Source organism: Populus trichocarpa, chromosome 1 (assembly GCF_000002775.5).
Source record: "Populus trichocarpa isolate Nisqually-1 chromosome 1, P.trichocarpa_v4.1, whole genome shotgun sequence".
Taxonomy (NCBI): domain Eukaryota; kingdom Viridiplantae; phylum Streptophyta; class Magnoliopsida; order Malpighiales; family Salicaceae; genus Populus; species Populus trichocarpa.
In genome coordinates, this window is record NC_037285.2 from 154,821 (window position 1) to 177,036 (window position 22,216).

The following is a 22,216-nucleotide window of genomic DNA, read 5'->3' on the forward strand; positions in this document are numbered from 1 at the left end:
TATCGAGATAGTATTTGGTTTTTAAAATTTTTTTTGTAATATATTAAAATAATTTTTTTTTAATATTTTCTACTGATTTTAATATGATAATGTTAAAACTAAAAAAAATCTAAAAAAAAACTATTTTAATATATTTCTAATTAAAAAACTATTTTAAAATGCCTAAAGAAGGGAAGGGTTTAAAAAAGTTAGGAGAGGGGAATTGGGAAGGGAAGTGGGTGACGCCATTAGGTAAACGTCATGCATATAAAAACCCCGTCCACATCATCCACGTGGACCCTCTATATTCTCTTTCTTTTTTTCTCATTCACACATTGCCCATGACAAAGTTTTTGTTTTTTTTTAAAGAAAAACATGGCCAATAAAAAACTAAAAAAAAAAACAGTGCAATTAATAAAAGATTTATTACTGAGTAATTTGTTAAGAAAATAATATAAATTGTGTTGATCCCATCAACGGAATCTTTTAATTATTTTTTATTTTAACAGGTTGCATATTGAGAATAGCGGCCAATAAAAATATTTTATTTCTCAATTCTTTTTCGTAGTTGTGCTATATTTGCATGTTTTTTTTTTTTAGGTTGATCATGATATTTTTAAAAAACCTTCAAATTATTAAATAAATCTAGTTTGTGACATTATCTGTGAATTAATTAATTTTTTATAAATTAAAATTCATATAAATTAAATTACATGGATGTAAAATGAGGGATGTATAATGAGGAGGATTATTATACTTACATGCCTTCTATTTCTTGAACTAATTTTTGTCCAAAAACACCGAACTGAACTGAAATCGGTTGGTTTGAACCAGTTTCGGTTCAGGTTTTTTTTTTAAAAAAATTCGGTTTAATTACTTTTTTTAATAAAAATCAAAACGAATCGAAAATAATCATCCCTAATAAATATCATAATAGACTTTATTTATTTAGTGATTTTCTCTATGAAAGTGGTATCATTACCATAATCAAGCTAGTACGTACGTACATACGTATTCTAATTTTTAAAAGGCTCATTTCGGTCAGTGGGAAACTTGACCTTTGATAATTAGTCGAAAAAAAATTTATATGTATTCTTAAATTATATTTTTAAAAATATTTTTATTTTGAAAATATATTAAATATTTTTTTCAATATACTGATATAAAAAATAAAAAATATTTTAATATATTTTTAAATAAAATATTTATTTTAAAAAATACTCTGTACTATAATCTCACATACCCTAAAAATTCATTAGACTTCGAATAAGGGTTTATTATAGACTATCATGACTGAGTCGATAATATTCCATCAAATAATTAAAATATTTTCTTATCTATTTATAAAAAAGTATGGTTTTAATAATTTAACTAATTTTTTTATAACCACTTTATTGATATTTTTTTTAATTAATCAATGAGTTTCATAACTCAGCAATATCACCTTATATATTTACGCAAATCTATTGTGTGTGCTTGTGTATTTTATTTTATTTTTCTCTTAATATTATTGGATGATTTTGGTAGCCAAGACCAAGTTATTTCACTATATATATATATATATATATTAAAATTTCTTTATAAATTAAAATTCATATAAATTAAATTACATGGATGTAAAATGAGGGATGTATAATGAGGAGGATTATTATACTTACGTGCCTTGTATTTCTTGAACTAATATATAAATATCATAACAGACTTCATTTATTTAGTGATTTTCTCCATGACAGTGGTACATATAGATACCCATCACTACCATAAATTAATTAATTTTTTATATTAAAATATTAATATAATAGCTTTACAAGGTTAGTTTTATTTGTTAACTAATAATTGATCCAAGCTTCTTCTTCTTTTTTTACTATTGTCCCTGACTTTTTCTTTTCAACAAAATGTTTTTTTCAAGTTCTAAACTATTAATTAGTTAAGCAATTAACCTCTTATGCTTTATATTTAATAAATGTTTCCTTCATTTTTGTTATTTGTTTCATTATCTAATTTTAGTTTTATTTATTTATAATTAGTTATTGAAAATATCAGGGTTTATAATAATATATGAGTAATATTATATGCTAATGGATATGAATTGAAATGAGTTTTGATGAATTGATACGTATTTTGCTATAATTTTCATATGAAAAATGATGGTGACGAATTTACTAGTGATTAAAAATGAAGTACAGGACAACTCAAAAAATTAGGGACATAATAGATAAATTAAAAAGAAAACATTTAATATTTATGTTTAATTCACTTTTACAAAACAACAAGTCAGCAAGAGTAGCATCAATTTATGACAATCATTTTAAGCTATGATTTTAGATGTTATGTACTATATGTCAGCATATAATTGTTGTCAATAACTTTCCTAGTTCCTGGAAGATTTATGAATAGATAAATGAAAGTGTGTTGTATCTATTAAGAAAGATATTTTTAATGAGATTAAAAATAAAATCATTATAAAGCAGTTTTAAAATATAAAATCTTGAAGAGAACAATTATAATATAATTTTTTTTTATTTTAAAAATATTCTTAAATTAATTTTACTTGACTTGAGTTGGTACATATATTTCAAATTAATCTCTTTATATAATACGTGTCTGTATAATAAATAATATCAAATATTAATTAGTAATTTGCCCCCTCATTTAAAAAATTCTAGCTCCGTCACTAATAACAGTGGTACATACATACATACATACATACATGTATGTATGTATGTATACCCATCACTACCATGATCAGGCTATTACATATAGATATATCCTAATTAAGTTTAATAGGCTCATTTCGGTCGGTGGGAAGCTTGACCTTTGATAATTAGTATTTAGTCATCACTCATGAAAAAAGCAAACATGAAGGTGTTGTTTGTCTAATCTTTTTTATATGTATTCTTAAATTATTTTTTAAAAAATATTTTTAATTTAAAAATATGTTAAATATTTTTTAATGTTTTCTAATAATTTTGATGTATTAATATAAAAAATAAAAAAATATTTTAATATATTTTTAAATAAAATATTTATTTTAAAAAAACTCTGAACTATAATCTCAAATACCCTAAAAATTCATTAGACTTCGGATAAGGGTTTATTATAGACTATGGGTCGATAATATTCCAACAAAGAATTAAACTATTTTCTTATCTATTTATAAGAAAATATGGTTTTGATAATTTAATTAATTTTTTTATAACCTGATATATTTTTTAATTAATCAATGGGTTTCATAACTCAGCAATATCACCTTATATATTTACGCAAATCTATTGTGTGTGCTTGTGTATTTTATTTTATTTTTCTCTTAATATTATTGGATGATTTTGGTAGCCAAGACCAAGTTATTTCACTAATATATATATATATATATATATATATATATATATATATCTTCTGATGAAATAGAATTATATATTTGTAGAGAAGCGGCCAAACCCATAAAAGCTTAGGAATAATAATAATAATAATAATAGTAATAATAAATATCATCTTGCACTCCAATTCTTTGTCTTTTGTATTTTCCACCAAGAGATTGAACATACTTCTCGCCGACCCCCTTTTCTCTTGGTGTGAATAATCAACAGTGACCATGAGTGAAGTTTCTCCGACCAGAGAAACCTCCATGTATGTTCTTTTACTATGCTTTCCATTCCTTTTTATCCCTTCTCTTTCTTCTCCTCGATGGAGAAGTATGGAGAAATGCTCATGAAATTAAATGAGCACTTTCTATATATGCAGCTAATTCTGGATATCAAGCTAGGGTTTTAAGTTCTGATCTTTCCCTATCCTTCTTAGATTCTATTATATATATTATCAAAGCTACTATGAGATCCATCCATCCATCCATCCAATGTATGTGTTTCTCTTAAAATTCGAAGCAAGACTTCTTTCTTCCTCTTCTTCTTCTTCCTCTTCCTCCTCCTCCTCCTCCTCCTCCTCTTCTTGAATTAGCAATAGGGACATGATTTGATCTCGAGAACTCTTTCATCTCACTACTTGTAAGCAATACTGTGAAAAAATCTTTCTGATTATCGAAGAAAGAGCTAAGTTAGTGTTTTTTTAATTATATTTATTGGATTCCATCCATATATATATATATAGATCTAGATCTTTAAGAGCTAAAAACACAGTTTGATTATTTTTTCTCTCCCAAGATTAGTTTGTGTTGATTTCCTGGTGCATATATAATTAAATCCAATTTCCTGGTGCCAAAAAATTTATTTATTTTTTTAAGGGAAAAGAAAATGAAATCTAGCCTCATGATGTAAACACAGCTAGCCGTCGCAAGCTCGTCGATATCAACGTCCCCACCATGATTATTATATGCAATAATGCACTTTCAGTTTTATTAAGATCGATGAACTCTTCACTACTGCGGTGATTGTTTTTCATTCTTTAGCTAACAATAACCATTTTGCTTTCAGTACTTGATGCTTCAACTATATATATATATATATTTATACTAAAGCAACTAATTAAATCACTCCATGCTCTATATATGTATAATCATTAATCAAGGGAAACTGAGGAGGACAAAGAAGAGCAGCAGCAGCATACAGATCGAGGAAGGCGGAGATTGGTGCTGCCGGAAGATGGGTTTGAATGGAAGAAATATGGCCAAAAGTTCATCAAAAATATTGGAAAATTCAGGTATAGATACGTTGAATTTTCTATGCATGTTGTATGTGTTGCATCTTTCTCTCTACATACGAGCGCGAGTGATATATATATATAGGAGTGTACAGTTTTGTGTGTATATATTGATCATCATACATCAAGGGGTTCTTCCTGGCAAATTATATGTGGAAGGTAAGATTTGAACCCGAACTATATTCGCTACGTCCTTGTTGCTGCTGCTTCTTGTTAATTTAGGTTGCATTTGATTAGCATTTTAAAATTAAAAAACAAATACTAAAATTAAGGAATAAAGAGTTGAAAGAATATTGATGATAGAAATAAATCTACATCCATAATAATTTTTTAGTAATTTTTTGTTATTTTAAAATATAAAAGATATTTTCTAATATATCTGAATTATTTTTGTATTTTTTATTTTGAAATGGTAAGTATAGATTAAATTAATACATATAAATTTCCTTGTACAAATTAATATATATGGCCACGCCGGCAGCTTGTAATTAAGATACATAGCACGCGTGGTGCAACCAGCTATATATATATAAAATTAGAAGGGGAAGGGGGAACCTCTGATTAACGTTGTCCATATATATATATATATATAAAATTAATAATCACCTCCTCCTGCAGTTCTCAATTTCACATCAGATGGATGGATGCAGGAATTTTATCAACGAGCTGGCCCGTAACAATTCATGCATTAATTTTCAATTAATATATATATTCCTTTTGATATGAGCAAATATACATCAAATGATACTTACGCCTACCTACTTTGAAGAAGAATAATTTGATATGAATAAATCAACAACAAACATGAATATTAATTATATAGAAGAAATTAAATGTCTGAAATATATATTAATTAGGAGCCTAGCTAGCTAGCTGATTGCGTGTGTTAATTAATTAGATGCATGAGATTGAGAATTAATCCGCTAGCTAGGTATGTAATAATAAGTGCTAATTATGTATGTATGGAGGTTAATACATATAATTAATGTCCTTATTAAAATGAATATTGTTCTATATATGAATATAATAGAAGTGACAACTGACATGCATGGTTATATTAATTAATTAATTAATTACAGGGGCTATTTTAGATGCCAGAAGCGAAATTGTATGGCGAAGAAGAGAGCAGAATGGTCCAACCCAGAAAACCTTCGAATAGTATACGAGGGATCACACAGCCATGCCTCGTCTACACAAGATTCTTCTTCTGCTTCCTCACAAGGGACTCCTTCTTCCTCAGCTGCAAACCAGTACAACTTGTACACTCAATTCTTTGGAAATCAACCGGCTTCAAGCACGCACGATCAAGATCATACTTGATTCATCTTGCTGACTACTCCCTAGCTAGCTGCTCCCATCATTTGATTTCGCTGCTCATTGATCGATCATGTAATTAAGCGCTGTAAATATGCCATAATTCTTGACTACTTGCTGGGTTCTGGAAAACTTGATAAGTAAATAAGCCAGGCAGGAAGGATCGATGTTATTAAAGTAACAAGAGCGAGGAAAACTTTCAATTACAGTGTTCAAGGCCACACGCTAATTTCTTGCTTGTAGGTTCAGGATTGCTATTAAAGCCCAGTTGTTCATGGGCTTGGCTGAATGAATTCTTGTGGTCTTATGGTGGCTCTCTTGTAAATACGTGAATCGAAGACTATAATTGAATTTAATAATAGGATAGGATAGGATAGAAATTCATTCCAATGACCTGTATTCTACAATATCAATGGTTCTAGAGTGTTCTAGTGCACGACAAATCAAACGGCATCAAGTTTCAAACAACGGTCTAGATTCGCTGAAAGTGGAACTGTCAAGACGAAATCCCAAATACGACCACCCTTCCATCGTTTAAAGAAAGAGAAAACCCTTTACAAGAGAGTGCAAAGAGAGTGTCCATAAGAGAAACCTACATACCCTTACCTAGCCACCATCGCCTCTTATCCATTAAACCCCCTTCTCCTAAACCCTGTTCCACCACCACCGGCCGTTCCACTTCTCTGTAAGTTCTCAGACCCGCTTCTTCTTCTTCCCCCGTCTCCTCTGCCTTTAGTGTGATAAAAGTTTCAATCTTTAAACTGTTACTCATCTTCCTTTTCTTCTTTTTGCATGCCAATCATGGTAGCCTATCAAAACTTAGTTCCTGCTGTTTTGATTCATGAAGGGAAATGAGTTATTTTAATTATGCTGTTTCATGCTTACTGTAATGCAATTTCGTTAGAAATCCACCTGTTCCTGCAGGTCTTATTGGTTGGTGATTCAAATTAGTTGAATAAATAAACTTTTTGTTGTTTGGTTCTTAATTTGTGATTCTGTGAGTTATCTAGTTCACCACATAGCTCTATTGCTTCATGGGAACTTTGTTGCTGTAGTCACATGAATTTAGCCTGGAAGAGAATTTTAGCTGGAAAGTATAACGATTAAAACCTATGTGAGCTTAGAAAAAACAATCCTTATAGAAATTCATTATTCTTTTGTTTGTTTTGCTATCAGGTATTAAATAATAAAAATGGCATCAACGTTTACTGCCATGTCCTCAGCTGGAACCTTGGCTGCTCCTAATGCCCGTGCCCTGGATAAGAAGTTTGCATTTTCTTCAAACAAGTTGTCATCTTTTGCTTCCATTTCTGCAAGTCGATTTGGTAGACCACAGAATGTAGTTCTACCAAGATCGCGTTCTCTCAAGGTTAATGCGGCCAAGGAGCTTCATTTCAACAAGGACGGGTCAGCAATTAGGAAATTGCAAGTGAGTTTTGGGTTGCTGGTTTTGTTCAGTATTTGCCTCTTGTTGCAGATCTGCCTTTTGCTTACCAGATTTGTTCCTTTATTGCAGACTGGTGTGAACAAGCTTGCAGATCTAGTTGGGGTTACCCTTGGACCTAAAGGCCGGAATGTTGTTCTTGAGAGCAAGTACGGTTCACCTAAAATTGTCAATGATGGTGTGACTGTTGCTAAAGAGGTATGCTTTATCTTGATTGTTTGTCTCGTTGATAACTTGAACATGAGATTTCTATCCTCTTGTCTCATTTTTTCGGAACAATATTTGCAACTACAAGATGCATGCTAGAAATTGTAGTCGTAGCTATCCAATTCAGATGAGGCAATCTATCTATGTGGCATTCCCCTATATGTTATTTTGTTACTCCAAATAATATTCATGAGCTTTTAGTGGCTTTCTCTAGGCATGACGATTATTAACAGGATGCTTTACCTTAAATTTCCAGGTTGAATTGGAGGATCCAGTTGAGAACATTGGTGCTAAGCTAGTGAGACAAGCTGCTGCCAAGACAAATGACTTGGCTGGTGATGGGACCACAACATCTGTTGTTCTTGCACAGGGCCTAATTGCAGAAGGTGTCAAGGTTGGTATGGTGGTTCATACAATATATTCTGTGAAGATATGTTGAACGTGTCAATCTCACCCGTTGTTTTTCTTACAGGTTGTGGCGGCTGGTGCAAACCCTGTTTTAATCACTAGAGGCATTGAAAAGACCACAAGAGCTCTTGTAAATGAACTTAAATTGATGTCAAAAGAGGTATGTAAAGTCAGTTAGACCATGCTTGTGGGTAATTATCATTATGGAACTGCGACCTTTGTATATATGTATTGAAGCGCAGAGAAAGGACAGAGTGGTTATAATTTGGGTTTGCAGGTTGAAGACAGTGAACTTGCAGATGTGGCCGCTGTTAGTGCAGGGAACAACTATGAAGTTGGGAATATGATTGCGGAAGCTATGAGCAAAGTTGGTAGGAAGGGAGTGGTGACTCTTGAAGAGGGAAAAAGCGCTGATAATAGTCTCTATGTCGTTGAGGGAATGCAGTTTGACCGTGGTTATATCTCACCTTACTTCGTCACTGATAGTGAAAAAATGGCTGTTGAATATGATAACTGCAAGGTATGTGGTCACAGCTAGTCAAGCGAGCCTTTGCAGTTGATTTTTCCTGCTGCGTTGACAATTTCATATGTTTTGGTGCAGTTGCTTCTTGTTGACAAGAAAATAACAAATGCTAGAGATCTCATTGCCATTTTGGAAGATGCAATTAAAGGTGGATATCCAGTTGTAATAGTTGCTGAAGACATTGAGCAAGAAGCTTTAGCTACTCTTGTTGTCAATAAGCTTAGGGGTGCTTTGAAGATTGCTGCCCTCAAAGCTCCTGGTTTTGGGGAGCGGAAGAGCCAGTACCTTGATGACATAGCTATTCTGACTGGAGGTTAGGGTTCTACTTAGAATTCTTTGCTTTCTATCTGATTTTATTTTTGTTCATGGTGATCTGCTATCATGTTCTCTCAATGTGGATATGAATGCCTTCCTTACTTGTTTGCTGTGGAGTGGATATGAACGTACACCATTGATATTAGTATTTTTATTTTGTTGATGTTGAGAGATTTCTTTCATTGGCTTTCAGGAACTGTTGTTAGAGAAGAGGTGGGGCTTGCCTTGGACAAAGTAGGCAGTGAGGTCCTGGGACATGCTTCTAAAGTGGTTCTTACCAAGGATACAACCACCATTGTTGCTGATGGAAGCACCCAAGAAGCAGTAAATAAGAGAGTTGCACAGATTAAAAATCTTATTGAGGTGTCGATTCTCCTTGCCTTTCACTCCCAACCAAATGTTGGTGTTTTTATTTTTTCCCTCTAGTAGTAGTTTATTGTTGCTAAATGCAAGATATAAAAATGCAGGCTGCTGAACAAGACTATGAAAAGGAGAAGCTCAATGAAAGAATTGCAAAACTGTCAGGTGGTGTTGCAGTGATACAGGTAATTTTTCTATCACTCACAAAACAGAGACACAAAACAGTGTAGATTGTATCTTCACTTAAATGGACGTGCTTTTTGAATGCTTAAGGTTGGAGCACAAACCGAAACAGAGCTTAAAGAAAAGAAACTGAGAGTTGAAGATGCTCTAAATGCAACCAAGGTAATTTTTCTCATGCCACTGTCCTCTGTATTGTTCTTATGTTCCAGGTAAGTTGTTTGGACTCAAATCATTCTTTATCTCAATGGTTTTCAGGCTGCCGTTGAGGAAGGTATTGTGGTTGGTGGTGGATGCACCCTGCTGAGACTGGCATCAAAGGTGGATGCCATCAAGGACAGCCTTGAGAATGATGAAGAAAAGGTAATTTGCCAACATTTTAGGAATTCATTGAATGTTCTGTAAAGGAGGAACTCGTGGGAACTCAGTAGTGATCTATTTTTGCTCCATGTAAAGGTTGTCGCCGAGCTGATTAAAAAGTGCTTTGCCTCAATTGTTTTTGCTTGATTACAGGTCGGAGCAGACATTGTAAAGAGAGCTCTGAGCTACCCCTTGAAATTAATAGCCAAGAATGCTGGTGTTAATGGGAGTGTGGTCAGCGAGAAGGTACCTAACTTTGCCAATGTCAAATTATGGTACTGTGTGTGGTCCAGGACTACCTGCAGCTAAGATAATTGCTTCTTCTTTTAGGTGCTCGCAAGTGACAATCCTAAGTTTGGATACAATGCTGCAACTGGAAATTATGAAGATCTGATGGCTGCTGGAATCATCGATCCAACGAAGGTGAGTTACTATGTGGATTTATATCGGGGGGTTACAACTTGTGATTTGCTTTCAGTGGAAAAAGTTTCTGTTGGCTCTGATAACTGTGTAGTTGGATTTAAGAATAAGATGTAGTTGGGTTTAAATATAAGATTTGGGAATCCTGTCCTTTTCAGAGTGGTTCAACTAGTTAGTTGTTTGGGGATTTTGTTTCAAAACTAAATACGGAAATCTTCATTCAGGTGGTCAGATGTTGCCTGGAGCATGCATCATCCGTAGCAAAGACTTTCTTGATGTCAGATTGTGTAGTTGTTGAGATTAAGGAGCCCGAATCAGTGCCTGCTGGCAACCCCATGGACAACTCAGGTTTGTTCTTCTGAACGATGAAACTAAGTGGAATTCTGCTGCGGGTGTTGTTCTTCCACTGTTAAGTGCTGTGTTTCTCTAGTGACTTGCCTAACCAAGTCTCTGTTCTCTCGCCTTGTTGTTACAGGATATGGGTATTAATAAGGCTGCTGTGCAAGACATAACGAGGAGCAAATAAAATCAGCCCCCCTCATATTAGCAATGATGTTTAGCTTGATGATGGTAATTTTTTTTGTTTGTAAATCTGATTACCGGTGCTGGTAGAAATTAAGTTTTCTGGTGAGAGTAGCTTGCCGGGATACGGCATGTATTATTGACCTGCAATTATTTGTACAATTGCGCAATGATTTTGAACCATCTCATGAGCTACAAGTTTCATCGTTGCTCATAATACTCCTTCAGCCCCCTCCCCGATTGCCAAATCTGATGGTCTGTTGATATCACCATAAATGGTTGGTCTTAGTTCGTTGTAGTGCCAATAAATACCTGGATTCTTTCGGCTCCGTTCTCGTGAATTGTGGAGGTAGTAAAGTTATGCACAAATAACTTGATGGTGGCGATCATAATAATAATACAGAGGCATTAATTAGATTAGGGTAGGTGGCAATATAAATAGAGCCATCTGCCACTATGATCTAGATCGGCATGCCCCAGGGGAGGGTAAAGACAGGTGCGCATGTATATGCAGAGACAGGGTTTCAAGGCGGGGCTCCAACAACAATGAAACCAAGGCATGGTTATGAGCATCCACTTGCCTGAACTTCATCATCCACTATTGTTTTGGTGATGGTAAAGAAGGAACAATATAAATAATGTGAAGGATGCAATATATGTATGAAAATAATAATCAGTTTAATGGTAACGTTGGCAATAGAGGAGGAGGAGGAGGAGGAGGAGGAGGAGCAGTAATAATAAATTCTGTTATAACAGTTAATGATGGATCCGAACTCCCCGCCACTCCTACGGTGGTTTCATTGTATTATATTGTATTTATTTATTGACCCCTTATTTACTACCTTCATCATTATTATTGCTTACTTCCATTAATCTCAGAAAAGAAATAAAAATGACATTTCAGTATGCTATTTTTTGTTGTCGTCTCCATCCATCCATGTATGTGCATAGCCAAGCCATAGGCATAGTCATAGTCATAGTTTAGAGCCCTGCTGCAAGTACTAATATCCCTTTCCTGTTTTTCTTACGGAATTATTTATTTTTCATATTACTCCATTGCATTCATTCACAAGAGCAAATCCTCTTTTATTATTATTTTATTACAAAATTATTTGCTCACTCCACGGTAGATTCTTGTTTAAGGTTCATATTTCTAATTATTATGATTATTATTATTTTGGGAGGAGTCTGAATCATGATCCACGTATGTATGGAATATATGTATATTGAATGGTGCAGTCCAACATCTAAAGTTTTTATCTTTTCGCCCTTTTTCTTCTCCTGCCTTGATCGCAGTGATCAAAATCTAGGTTTTTTTTTCTTCTTTTTTAAAATATATTTCTTTGTCAATTACCAAATTTCCCAAAAGAATGATGTGGAACCTAATAAGTAGTAGCAGCAGCAGCACCTTTTATTATTATTATTATTATTTATTAACAATGAATTATAGGGGGGCAAGCTTGGAAGCCTGCAGTGAGTGCCCTGCAAGAAAGACACAAGTCTTGCTTGGAAACAGCATTTATCCGACTAGTTTATTTGGATGATGAAATTCCCTTTGAATTACTTACTAACTCACCAAGCAAGAAACCAACCAAACACGAAAAGTTCAATTTCTTGGAAGCAGCAAAAAAGTTGTGTGGAAAGTTAAACAATATTCTCTGCTATTATAAGTGATTCAAAAATAAAATTATTTTAATTCTTCTTAATCGTTATATATATACTTGATGTTTTTTAAAAGTGTTTTTTATTTAAAAATAAATTAAAATAATTGTTTTAATTTTTTATACCAACAACCCATAAAATAAAATAAAAATATGAAAAAAATATATTCTTAAAACATATAAAAAAAATTAGAAACTACCGTATACCTAAATATTCATTTAAAAACACGAGTTTTACAGCAGGTGCAAGCGTGTTCTCAACCCAACAAGCAAGGTAAAATAAAATAAAAATAAATATATAAGCAAGCAGCATTGGATTGCATTGCATTGCATTCCATGCATGGATGATTGATAGATAGATGGGTGGTTATGGTATTTGGAGATGGTGGGTGTGATTGGTGCCTTTTTCTTTTTTCTTTTTTTTTTTGGTTGTGATTCTATTCTAAACTTAATCTTGGCAATGCCATGACCATTCTATCTCTCACACTTAATTGCAAAAACTCTCCTCCTTCTGCACGCCGCCTCTCCCTTACCTTACCTACAAAGACTTGCACTCTCTTTGTATTCTTTCTACACAATTCTCACTAATTAACCAAAAAGAACCGATCATCTCTTATAAAGTTTGTTGCTTTGTCCCCCTCCAATGCCTTCTTCTTCGCTTACTATCATCGTCTGTCACTGGTATGTTATGTCTCTGTTATCACTCTTGTACCCCTGTTTTTCTTCTACATTGTTGTTAAATCGTTTGAGCTGGGTTTCCTTTGTTTTGTCTGTTTGCTTTATTTTTGTTCTCAAAATTAAATCTTTTTTTGGTTTTTGATGATGATCATGGTTTTGATCATCTGGGTTTTGGCTCTTTTGATGAACCTGATTGAACCGTGGTTGTCGGAATTGTGTAAAGCAATGAGGTTTCTGTGCTTTGTGTCCTTTTCTGTTTGGACGTAGAAACCGAGGAAAAACAGTGGTCTTTTTAATGGTTTGATCATGGTTCTGGAGTCATTTTTGGGGTCCCTCTCTATCTTAACTGGGGTTTTGTTCTCGATTGATCTTATAGTGTAGAATCTCTTGGTCTTGACGGATGAGATGAGTCCACCTATTCTTGTTATTTGATTTTTTCTTCTTGTTTAAATCCATTTATGATGGCAAAGATTGTGGTGGTGATAGCTCATAGTGAGAAACGAAGCGATGATTGCTCCTGGCAAATTTAGTTTTTGTCATTTCTTTTACCAATATTGTTTTCCTAATTGGCGGTATTTTGTGTTTCAGAAATTCACTGCAGTGAAGAGCTTGTTTGTGGATCTACATTGTCTCATAGACATTGCTAGAAAGGAGTTTTTTAGCACATTGCAATTTATAGAATGGAAGATCAAAGAACTGAACTAGAGTTTGATGAATTTGAGAAGCTTCTTGGAGAGATACCGAATGCTACTTCTGGAAATCAGCATTCTGCTGATGCTGGACCTAAAAGTGCACCTCTAAATGGTAGCTGGGCACCCGTTTCTGTGAATTCCTTCAAGGGGCCTTTTATTGAGAAACTTGAAAGCAATGGGAGTTTGGATGACAGACAAATTTTAGCAAATAAAACTCAACAATCTCCTACCACGAATGCTCAGTCAGAGGAAGCAAATTTGCCAGATGACCAATCCCTAACGTTAGCATTTGCAGAATTGAGTTTTAATAGTGGGAGTCCTTTGGCAAATTATAAATCCTTACCCAACCCTTCTGTATACACAAACACCATGAATAGTTCACTCTCCAATACAGATTCATCAACGATGGCTGCCCCTCCGTACCAATCACCAAATAATTTACCTTCTGGTTTTGACAAGTTTAATGCTGTGAAAGTTTGCCATGAACAGTCAAATTTCATAAAATTTGATGCCCGAGAACAGAAGAAGGTGCCAACTGATTTTTGTCAGCCTCATCAAATCAAAAAATTCTCCACAGCCTTGCCACCAACTCATGGCATGCAAGGTTTTCAATTGCTTTCCAATATGGCTGTCCCAGGCATGGATTTTCCTTTAATGTCTGATCATCAACAATACTTAACTGATGTTCAGTCATCACTTCCTTACATACATTCACAACAGCTAAACCGGTCTCACATCAACTGGAGGAATATTGAAGAAGAACAATGCTACAGGATGCATCAGCAATGCTTATATCTGCAGCAACTCCGGAATCAAAGGTTGGAAGCTCAGAATCCTACTTCAGCAAATGGAAATGTTGAAACCAAGCTGATGAGTCGGAATGTGAGGCAACCTTATTTGGAGGTTCCATTCTCCCACCAACTTCAACAATCTAATCAAGAAACATTTTGGAGTAACTATGCTGTCACAAGGGGTTTGAACCAATCACAGAATGGTATACGCGTTTTAGACAAAGTAGGAAAACAGAGTTTTCCTGAAAAGATTCTGACAAGGTCACAAGGACTGAACACACTGAAAGCTTTGAAGTTTGGCTCCGTTGGAGGCAATGAATCACTTGCCCATCTCAACCATAATGGGAAACTTCTATCAAATGCTCACCTTTTCCATAGCTTATCTACTCCTACTGCTGGGTGCTTTCAGTTAGATCCTTTGAGCTCATGGAATTTGTCCCCTGATTTTACAGTCCTAAAGAGTACTAATCTCAGGGCTCAGCCTCCGAAGTATAACTCAGTAGATGAAGTGACTGGTAGAATATATCTTATGGCAAAGGATCAGCATGGCTGTCGCTTCTTGCAAAGAACATTTTCTGAGGGGACCCCACAAGATGTCGAAAAGATTTTTCTTGAGATTATTGATCACATCGTTGAGCTAATGACAGACCCTTTTGGGAATTACCTTGTTCAGAAGTTGCTTGAAGTATGCAATGAGGATCAGAGAATGCAAATACTACGTACTATCACTAGGAAAGCTGGGGAGCTTGTTCGGATTTCATGTGATATGCATGGGTTTGCTCTCTGTCTCTATATATGTGTGTGTTTATTTTTCTTGTGCATTCAAAGACTCAAGGCATTCACCTTTCATGCTTTAATTATTTTCGGAATGGCTCTCTTGAACACAGGACTCGAGCTGTTCAAAAGGTAATCGAAACCCTTAAGACTCCAGAGCAGTTTTCCATGGTTGTCTCTGCATTGAAGCCTTGTATAGTGACTCTGATAAAAAATATGAATGGTAACCATGTAGCCCAGCGCTGCTTGCAGTATTTGATGCCTGAATACAGTGAGGTAAGGGACACATCTTTCTTTTGGTCTGAATTACTTCGGCATTTGGAAGGGTTTTTTTTTTTTTTTTTTAAATTCAGGTAATCTATCCTCCTTGCTTTATTTTCCAAAACCCTTTAAACACCTGTATGAAGAAGCAAGTTTGACTTTGGTCCTTACTTTAAATCTTGTTCTGCAAAGCATTTGAAATGAAAAAAAGAGAGAGGTTAAACTTGTTGATACATGTTATTTTAAGTGAAGAACATGACTTGGATCACATCCCCAGTAGAGTAATGGATCTTCACTGTCCCACTGCCCTTATAGTTGATCTTTTTTACTTTTCACAACTCACTTCTTTTTTCTGTCTTTGTGTATTCAGATCCAGTTGTTTCCTATTTTCTCACAGAAGTACTCATTTTGCATGCTGTTCTCTACTACTGAACTGCAGCAACTGCCTTTATCAACAGAAAAAAAACTGCACTCTGCTTTTACTAGCATATTTGCATATATTTGATTATCTTTTTTTCCATGTCATGTATTTTGTTGAACCAGGCAATGGTTTTATTGCAGTGTACTCATTATAAAATTTTGACATTTGTGTACTAGTGTAATGGAAACTTAGAGGCTGTCTTCAGGCTAGTTTTGGTGTCATTAAAATGACTAACCTGATTATTACTAGGATCAAGAATGCAAACCCCAGCTTCTTCTGAAAAAAGGAAAAAGAAAAAAGAACAAAGAAAAAAGAAATGGAACATTTATCAAGTTCTCATTTGCAATCCGTTTTCCAAATAACGAATCAATTCATATTAGATGTTTCAGAGATTAACTCATTTTGCTTCAAGTGGAATGGGCAATGTCAATTTTTCTCAGCTTCAGAATTTCTTCCATCATCTTTTTTTTTTCCAGCATTCCATATCAAATCAAGCAGAATGTTTTAAATTGTAGGAGCATTGGCACGGCTTGAGAAAAATTGTTGCCTTCCAACATTTGTTTAACTCTTCCATACAGATGCAGAAAATGATGCCTATTTTAGCTATAAATCTGACATGACATACAGAATGAAGCAGATTTTGGCACTACATGAAACAGTGGTGATGATTTCTTTTGCAGTTCCTTTTTGAAGCTACAACTGCTAATTGTGTTGAACTTGCAACTGACCGTCATGGCTGTTGTGTACTTCAAAAATGCCTAAGCCAATCTAAGGGAGAGCAAAGACGATGTTTAGTCTCTGAGATCACATCAAATGCTCTAATCCTTTCGCAAGATCCATTCGGGTACTGTATTTTTCTCTTTTCGTTGAGCTTTTTATCCCGTGCTTTTTTCCCAAGCCTGTATATCATGAAGGTGTGGTGACTTTTTCTTATTTTGCACTATTCCATGGAAGAATGTGGCTGCACATTCACACATGATTAAAGTAGATATTAAGAAAGAGTTGTGCGCCAAAATAATGTCACTTTGTTCAGCTTACCTGAACTAGGATATGAGCAGTGACATGTAATACTGAACTTCTGTTTTATCCAGAACTGTTTTTTTTTTTTTTCAATTTATTTTCGAGGTTCATAAAAAAGTGAATATAAAGTGGACTCTCACTAAGTATTAGCTTTGTCTGTTAGAGGACACTGTGAAATTTATTGGTGGAAAGAACAAGTATTTGCACAATCTCATCATTATTCTCATCAAAACAATTAAAAAGTGAAGAATGCAGACTATTACTAAGCATTAAATGGTATTTTATGCTAGGGTCAGATTCAAGAAGTGAATAATGTTTACTATTACTAAGTATTAGGTTTGTTTGATAGAGGACCTTGTGGTTCTGTGAAATTTATTGGTGGAGAGAACAAAGGTTTTGCAGTCTCCTCACGATTCTCATCAAAATAATTACTCAAAACCTGTTCTAACAATACTAAATTTTGTTGTTTTTTTTTATTTTTTCATGCTTTACATACTCCACATGTCTGGTTGCTGTTCTTAAGAATTGTTGCTCCCATAACTGCTTGGAGATGAATGACTCACTAGTTCTGAGCATGCTTGGATTTACAACACTTGAACATTGAAATCTAATTTTTGATGTTGCAGTAACTATGTTGTGCAATTTGTCTTTGAGCTTCGTCTTCCATGGGCAGCAACTGATATTCTTGATCAGTTGGAGGGTAATTATGGAGACTTGTCTGTTCAGAAATATAGCAGCAATGTGGTCGAGAAATGCCTAAAATATGCAGGTGAGGTGCGCCGCACTCGTATCATTCGGGAGCTGATAAATAATTCTCGCTTGGATCAAGTCATGCAAGATCCTTTTGGTAATTATGTTATCCAGGCAGCTTTGCAACAATCAAAGGTTTGTATTTTGATTTTTAATAAACATTTTGGTTTCAATAAAATCATGTGTTGGACGGTTCTCCCATTAAGGAAAGATTTTCAAGTATCATTTACTTTTGGATTGTTCATTTTGGTCTTTCCTGGAGTGTCCTTTGGAGATAGTCTTATTTTCTGATATCTGTTGTATGAGGGAAAAAACAGCAGTTGTTGTTTAAAATGAAACTGATGCATTTGTATTGTCATTTGATTGGATCCTTCTTTAACTTGTTGAGTAGGGAGCTCTTCATGCTGCTTTGGTGGAGGCTATACGACCCCATGTTCCTACTCTTCAAACTAGTCCTTATGGGAAGAAAGTCCTATCTAGTAATATTTTGAAAAAGTAATCTGCAAGTAAGATCTCATAGAACTTTTCTCCTGGACATTGCCTATTTTCTGCTTACCCTTTTTTATTTAGTTTTTTGTTTGGCTGTGCAGACTTTATGTCCAATTGCTGAAGTTCCTGTAAATTTGGTTTCAAGATTTCGATGCTTTGACATAATGAGAAAACATTCAAAGATGCATTCATAGCTCATCTGAACAGATGAAAGGTGAATTTATTGAGGGTTTTTTTTTTTATCATTATAAAAGAAAATTTCACATGACACGGGATCCACATGTTTGTAGATCAATTTTTTTTTTTTTCCTTTTGCCTGGAAATAAAAGAAATGTGAAGGTGTAGAGTCCTTTGAGCTTATGGGGGTTAACTGTAATATGGTTTTTTTGGACGGAAGCTCAAGAGTCGATGCTTGGCGGGTGATTGCAGGTTGGAAGAGATTTGGAAGCTACCTGATTTCCATGCCTGACTTTCATTTTTGTGGTGTACATTTCGTGTCCATAGATTGCCAAGATTAGGGCTTTGATTTGTCATATAAATATATAAGTTCCCAAGTTTGCCATTCCCGTGTTTGTGTTTTTGACGATGTAATCTTGTTGTTTGTCTAGATATATGTGAAGTAATAATGCCGTTCTTGTTGCTCAAAATCTGCAATGCTTTGTGAAAACCAATGCCATTTCTCTCTTCTGTGCTGTGAAGTCAATTTATTGTCTCCGAACAAATAATACAACACCCAGATCGGTTTGGTGGCATCATTATAACCTTAAATGGTTCATTCTTCACTCTGCCCTCCTTGACAATTGCCAGTGTCAGGGCGTTCTGTTTCCTTTTCTGTTTGATTCTCAACATCTTAATTCATGAAGTAATAATGCCGTTCATGTTGCTCAATCTGCAATGCTTTGCGAAATGACTTATCTTTTCTCTTCTGTGCTATGAAATCAACACAGCTATTAATAATAATTTTAAAACTTAAATATTACTCCCTCCCTTGGCTTCTCCTCCAAATTGTATTACTGCGAAAGTCATGTGTTCTCGTAATGAAGCTTTATTCACGCAATCTGATTACAGCAGTGTACGTATATGGAGATTTCAGCCGCTCCATTTACAGCTAGCAGGGATGCTGAAACAGATGTTGGGTGAAATTGGAAGAACATGGAGTAGTGAAGGATCTTGGAGAAGACGTCATGTGATTAATGCAGGATCATTCATCTTTGTACCGATTATAGAATGGAAGAGCAGAGCATGCATTTTGATGCCAAGCAGTGATGACAAATCTGTGGTTTTGTCTTGACTTGGATCAAATAAGTTGACTTTTGTACTACTGACTGTCATGCCCATATACCCCCCACTGACATGAAAGACAGACACTGTAAATTTATACCTTCATGTTCTGGCTGTATTGGTTGGCCCCATTAGCCTACAAGAAGTCAAGAACAACAAGTAGAGGATCCAGGCATACCGCCATTGGTACTGCGTACAGTGGAATTTTAAGAAGGTACATGCTGGAAAATTAAAAAGATTCCCGTATTTGATATGTCAAGTGCCCCATAATCAAGAATGTGGGTATGCCACGTGTCCTTAAAAGACTCAGTTTGCATCCCACACATGACACGTGGCACAAAGTCATTGGACCAGAACAGTAGGAACCCCACTAGTGATGCACCTGTAATCCAAGCCTCTCTCCTTCTTTGAGGCCAATCTCTCTCTCTCTCTCTCTCTCTCTCTCTCACCAAATGGAAAGCCACACTTCTCACATTTTCATTGCCCTACATTCTGAGGAGCTGATGAAAAAGCAAAAGCCATGTCTTTAGCTTCAAGCAGATATCCTTCTCTCTACTCTTCACCACCATGACCAACAACTACTGTCCAAGCCAAGCAAATCCCACTTCTTTTCTCTCAGAACACTCACTTTTTATCCAAGAACTACTCATTTTCCAGCACTTCAACAACTTTCAGCAATACCCTTTTGCTAAAACCATCAAATTCAACCCTTAAAGCATCGGAAACTGAGTCCCAGACATCAAAACCTGCAGAGAGTAATGAAAATGAAGGAGAAGGAAAAGAAAAGTACGAAGAATATGAGGTGGAAATAGAGCAATCTTATGGACTGAAGTTTGCAAAGGGTAGAGATGGTGCTACTTACATTGATGCTATTGCTCCTGGTGGATCAGCTGATAAGACTGGCAAGTTCAGCGTTGGTGATAAAGTAATTGCCACCAGGTTCTATTTTCTTTCTTTTCTTCTTTTTAAAATTAAATTATTAAGTCTAAGAACTTGAGCTTGAGCTGCAATTGGTGGATACAAATTTGCTTTATATATACATAACTGAAATTAGTATTGAATAATTTTGAAACCCCTTTTCTAATCTCAAAAAAGTTTTACTACAATTGATTGACGAGAAGTTAGGTTGATTTTGGAGTTCTAAACCTGGTGCAGTGCTGTGTTTGGGACATAGATTTGGCCAGCTTCTGAATATGGAAGGACAATGTACACCATCCGCCAAAGAATTGGCCCATTACTCATGAAAATGCAAAAAGATATACGGTAACCAGTTCATTATCATTCCTTCCTTGATGAACACAGACACAGACACACACTTACTCTTAAAAAACTCCCATTAATGAAAACTTGCACATAGTGATATACAAGGAATGTGTTTCATTACTTATAAATGTCAAAGTTTGTTCTTTATTGTCTTCACTCTTCAGGGAATATGAATTATACTGGTGAAATGACGGAAAAAGGAAATTATCAGATCTGAGAGGAACTTTGGTGTCATTAGTAACAGGGTGAGAGAAATCCAAGTGAGGAACTAGAAATCCAAAGAGAAACCTCTTTGTTTCTCTATATTGGGAAAGTTTTACTGCAAGCAACATAGCACCTCTTACTTGTAATCGGTTTTTCAGATACAAAATTACTTCAGAAAAAAGGAGCAGAAAGAACAAAGAGAAAAGGATCTTCGTGAAGGGCTGAAATTATACAAGTAATTGCTGGAAATTCAACTTGTTCTTCTCATTTCTCAAGTTTCATTTCATATTTGAAATAGCCAGGTCTCTAGCATGGATGAACTGATTTCAATAGTTGCATAGATTTATTAGACTAGTAATATACTTAAACTGCAAGTCGTAACAAATTCTACTCACTAATAGTTTTCCTTAATTTATTTTGTTTTTCCTTGGTTAATTGATGAAGAAATTGCCAAATATGAGGAAGCACTGGAGAAGTTCGAGTCTGTATTGGGATCAAAACCAGACCTCACTGAAGCTTCAGTGGCAAGTTACTATGTTGCTTGTTGTTATTTGAAACTTAATCAGGTAATCTCTTTGCTATCTTGAAACAGTGTCCTTTTCTCTTGTTTTTTCATGCTTTTTTGGTATCACTGCATCATTTACTTCCTCAACTTTTAACAGTTACAATCTGGGCTATCTGCACTTGAAGATGCATTGGAAGCAGTATTTGAAGACTTTAAGGTAATCAACCAAAATCTCAGAAATCACTATGGTGGCTTTATACAGCATATGATTTATTATAAAGGACAGGCTATCTGAAGTTTTTGGAAATGTTAACAGAGAATCCGGGCAGATCCTGACCTGGAAAATTTAAGGACATCTGAGGAATTCGAACCTCTTATGAAAAGGTTTGATGAATCTTTTATCAACGAGAATGCCATCAACGTCATTAAATCTCTATTTGGATTCAACAAGAAATAGTCATGAATTTGCTTCAAAGATTCAAAACTTAAAGATGGTAATTGTACGTGAACTTATATGAACCCAGGACTGGCCAAACCACCTAATGATTATGAAACTCCTTTGTTTCATGATTATTTTTTCGTAGCTTTAGTTTAGGATGAGTGTTGAAGAAACTTACAATGATTCGCCATGGGAGGTTTCTTATCTGGATTCTTCTTTGGGTACACTGATCTGTAATCTTCCTGACAAGAAAATTCAAGTGAATAAACAAGCAGAGTAAATTCTTTCTTTTAACCGGATGT

The 22,216-nt window shown here is 34.8% G+C and overlaps 3 protein-coding genes and 1 pseudogene across 5 annotated transcripts; all 4 read left to right on the forward strand.

The window, feature by feature from the left end:
- The first annotated feature begins 3,438 nt into the window (after positions 1–3,438).
- On the forward strand, positions 3,439–6,149 carry LOC18094278 (probable WRKY transcription factor 3). Its single transcript, XM_006368468.3, has 3 exons — positions 3,439–3,606; positions 4,501–4,632; positions 5,712–6,149. Exons 1-3 carry the CDS (start codon positions 3,572–3,574, stop codon positions 5,950–5,952), a joined length of 408 nt encoding a protein of 135 aa, XP_006368530.1. The 5' UTR covers positions 3,439–3,571; the 3' UTR covers positions 5,953–6,149.
- A 317-nt stretch (positions 6,150–6,466) lies between these two features.
- Positions 6,467–10,868, forward strand: LOC7483228 (chaperonin 60 subunit beta 2, chloroplastic). The gene is made up of 15 exons (XM_002297581.4): positions 6,467–6,631; positions 7,123–7,375; positions 7,463–7,588; positions 7,854–7,991; positions 8,070–8,165; positions 8,283–8,525; positions 8,607–8,841; positions 9,037–9,206; positions 9,311–9,388; positions 9,477–9,548; positions 9,642–9,746; positions 9,897–9,989; positions 10,074–10,166; positions 10,388–10,511; positions 10,639–10,868. The coding sequence occupies exons 2-15, from the start codon at positions 7,139–7,141 to the stop codon at positions 10,650–10,652; spliced, it is 1,824 nt and encodes a 607-aa protein (XP_002297617.1). The 5' UTR covers positions 6,467–6,631; positions 7,123–7,138; the 3' UTR covers positions 10,653–10,868.
- A 1,823-nt stretch (positions 10,869–12,691) lies between these two features.
- Positions 12,692–18,869, forward strand: LOC18094279 (pumilio homolog 12). 3 transcript variants are annotated; one of them, XR_008059217.1, is made up of 8 exons: positions 12,704–13,027; positions 13,613–15,281; positions 15,395–15,557; positions 16,644–16,807; positions 17,610–17,868; positions 18,125–18,239; positions 18,324–18,436; positions 18,652–18,869. XR_008059217.1 is itself a non-coding variant. In XM_006368469.3 (7 exons), exons 2-6 carry the CDS (start codon positions 13,705–13,707, stop codon positions 18,230–18,232), a joined length of 2,271 nt encoding a protein of 756 aa, XP_006368531.3. In that variant the 5' UTR covers positions 12,704–13,027; positions 13,613–13,704; the 3' UTR covers positions 18,233–18,239; positions 18,324–18,869. The 3 variants fall into 3 exon arrangements, 2 of the variants coding, with proteins under 2 accessions (XP_052308836.1, XP_006368531.3); XM_006368469.3 differs by having other exon boundaries at positions 18,324–18,869; XM_052452876.1 differs by lacking the exons at positions 16,644–16,807; positions 17,610–17,868; positions 18,125–18,239; positions 18,324–18,436; positions 18,652–18,869 and adding an exon at positions 16,479–16,618 and having other exon boundaries at positions 12,692–13,027.
- A 1,154-nt stretch (positions 18,870–20,023) lies between these two features.
- LOC18094280 (protein MET1, chloroplastic-like) lies at positions 20,024–22,208 on the forward strand (annotated as a pseudogene).
- The last annotated feature ends 8 nt before the right edge of the window (positions 22,209–22,216 follow it).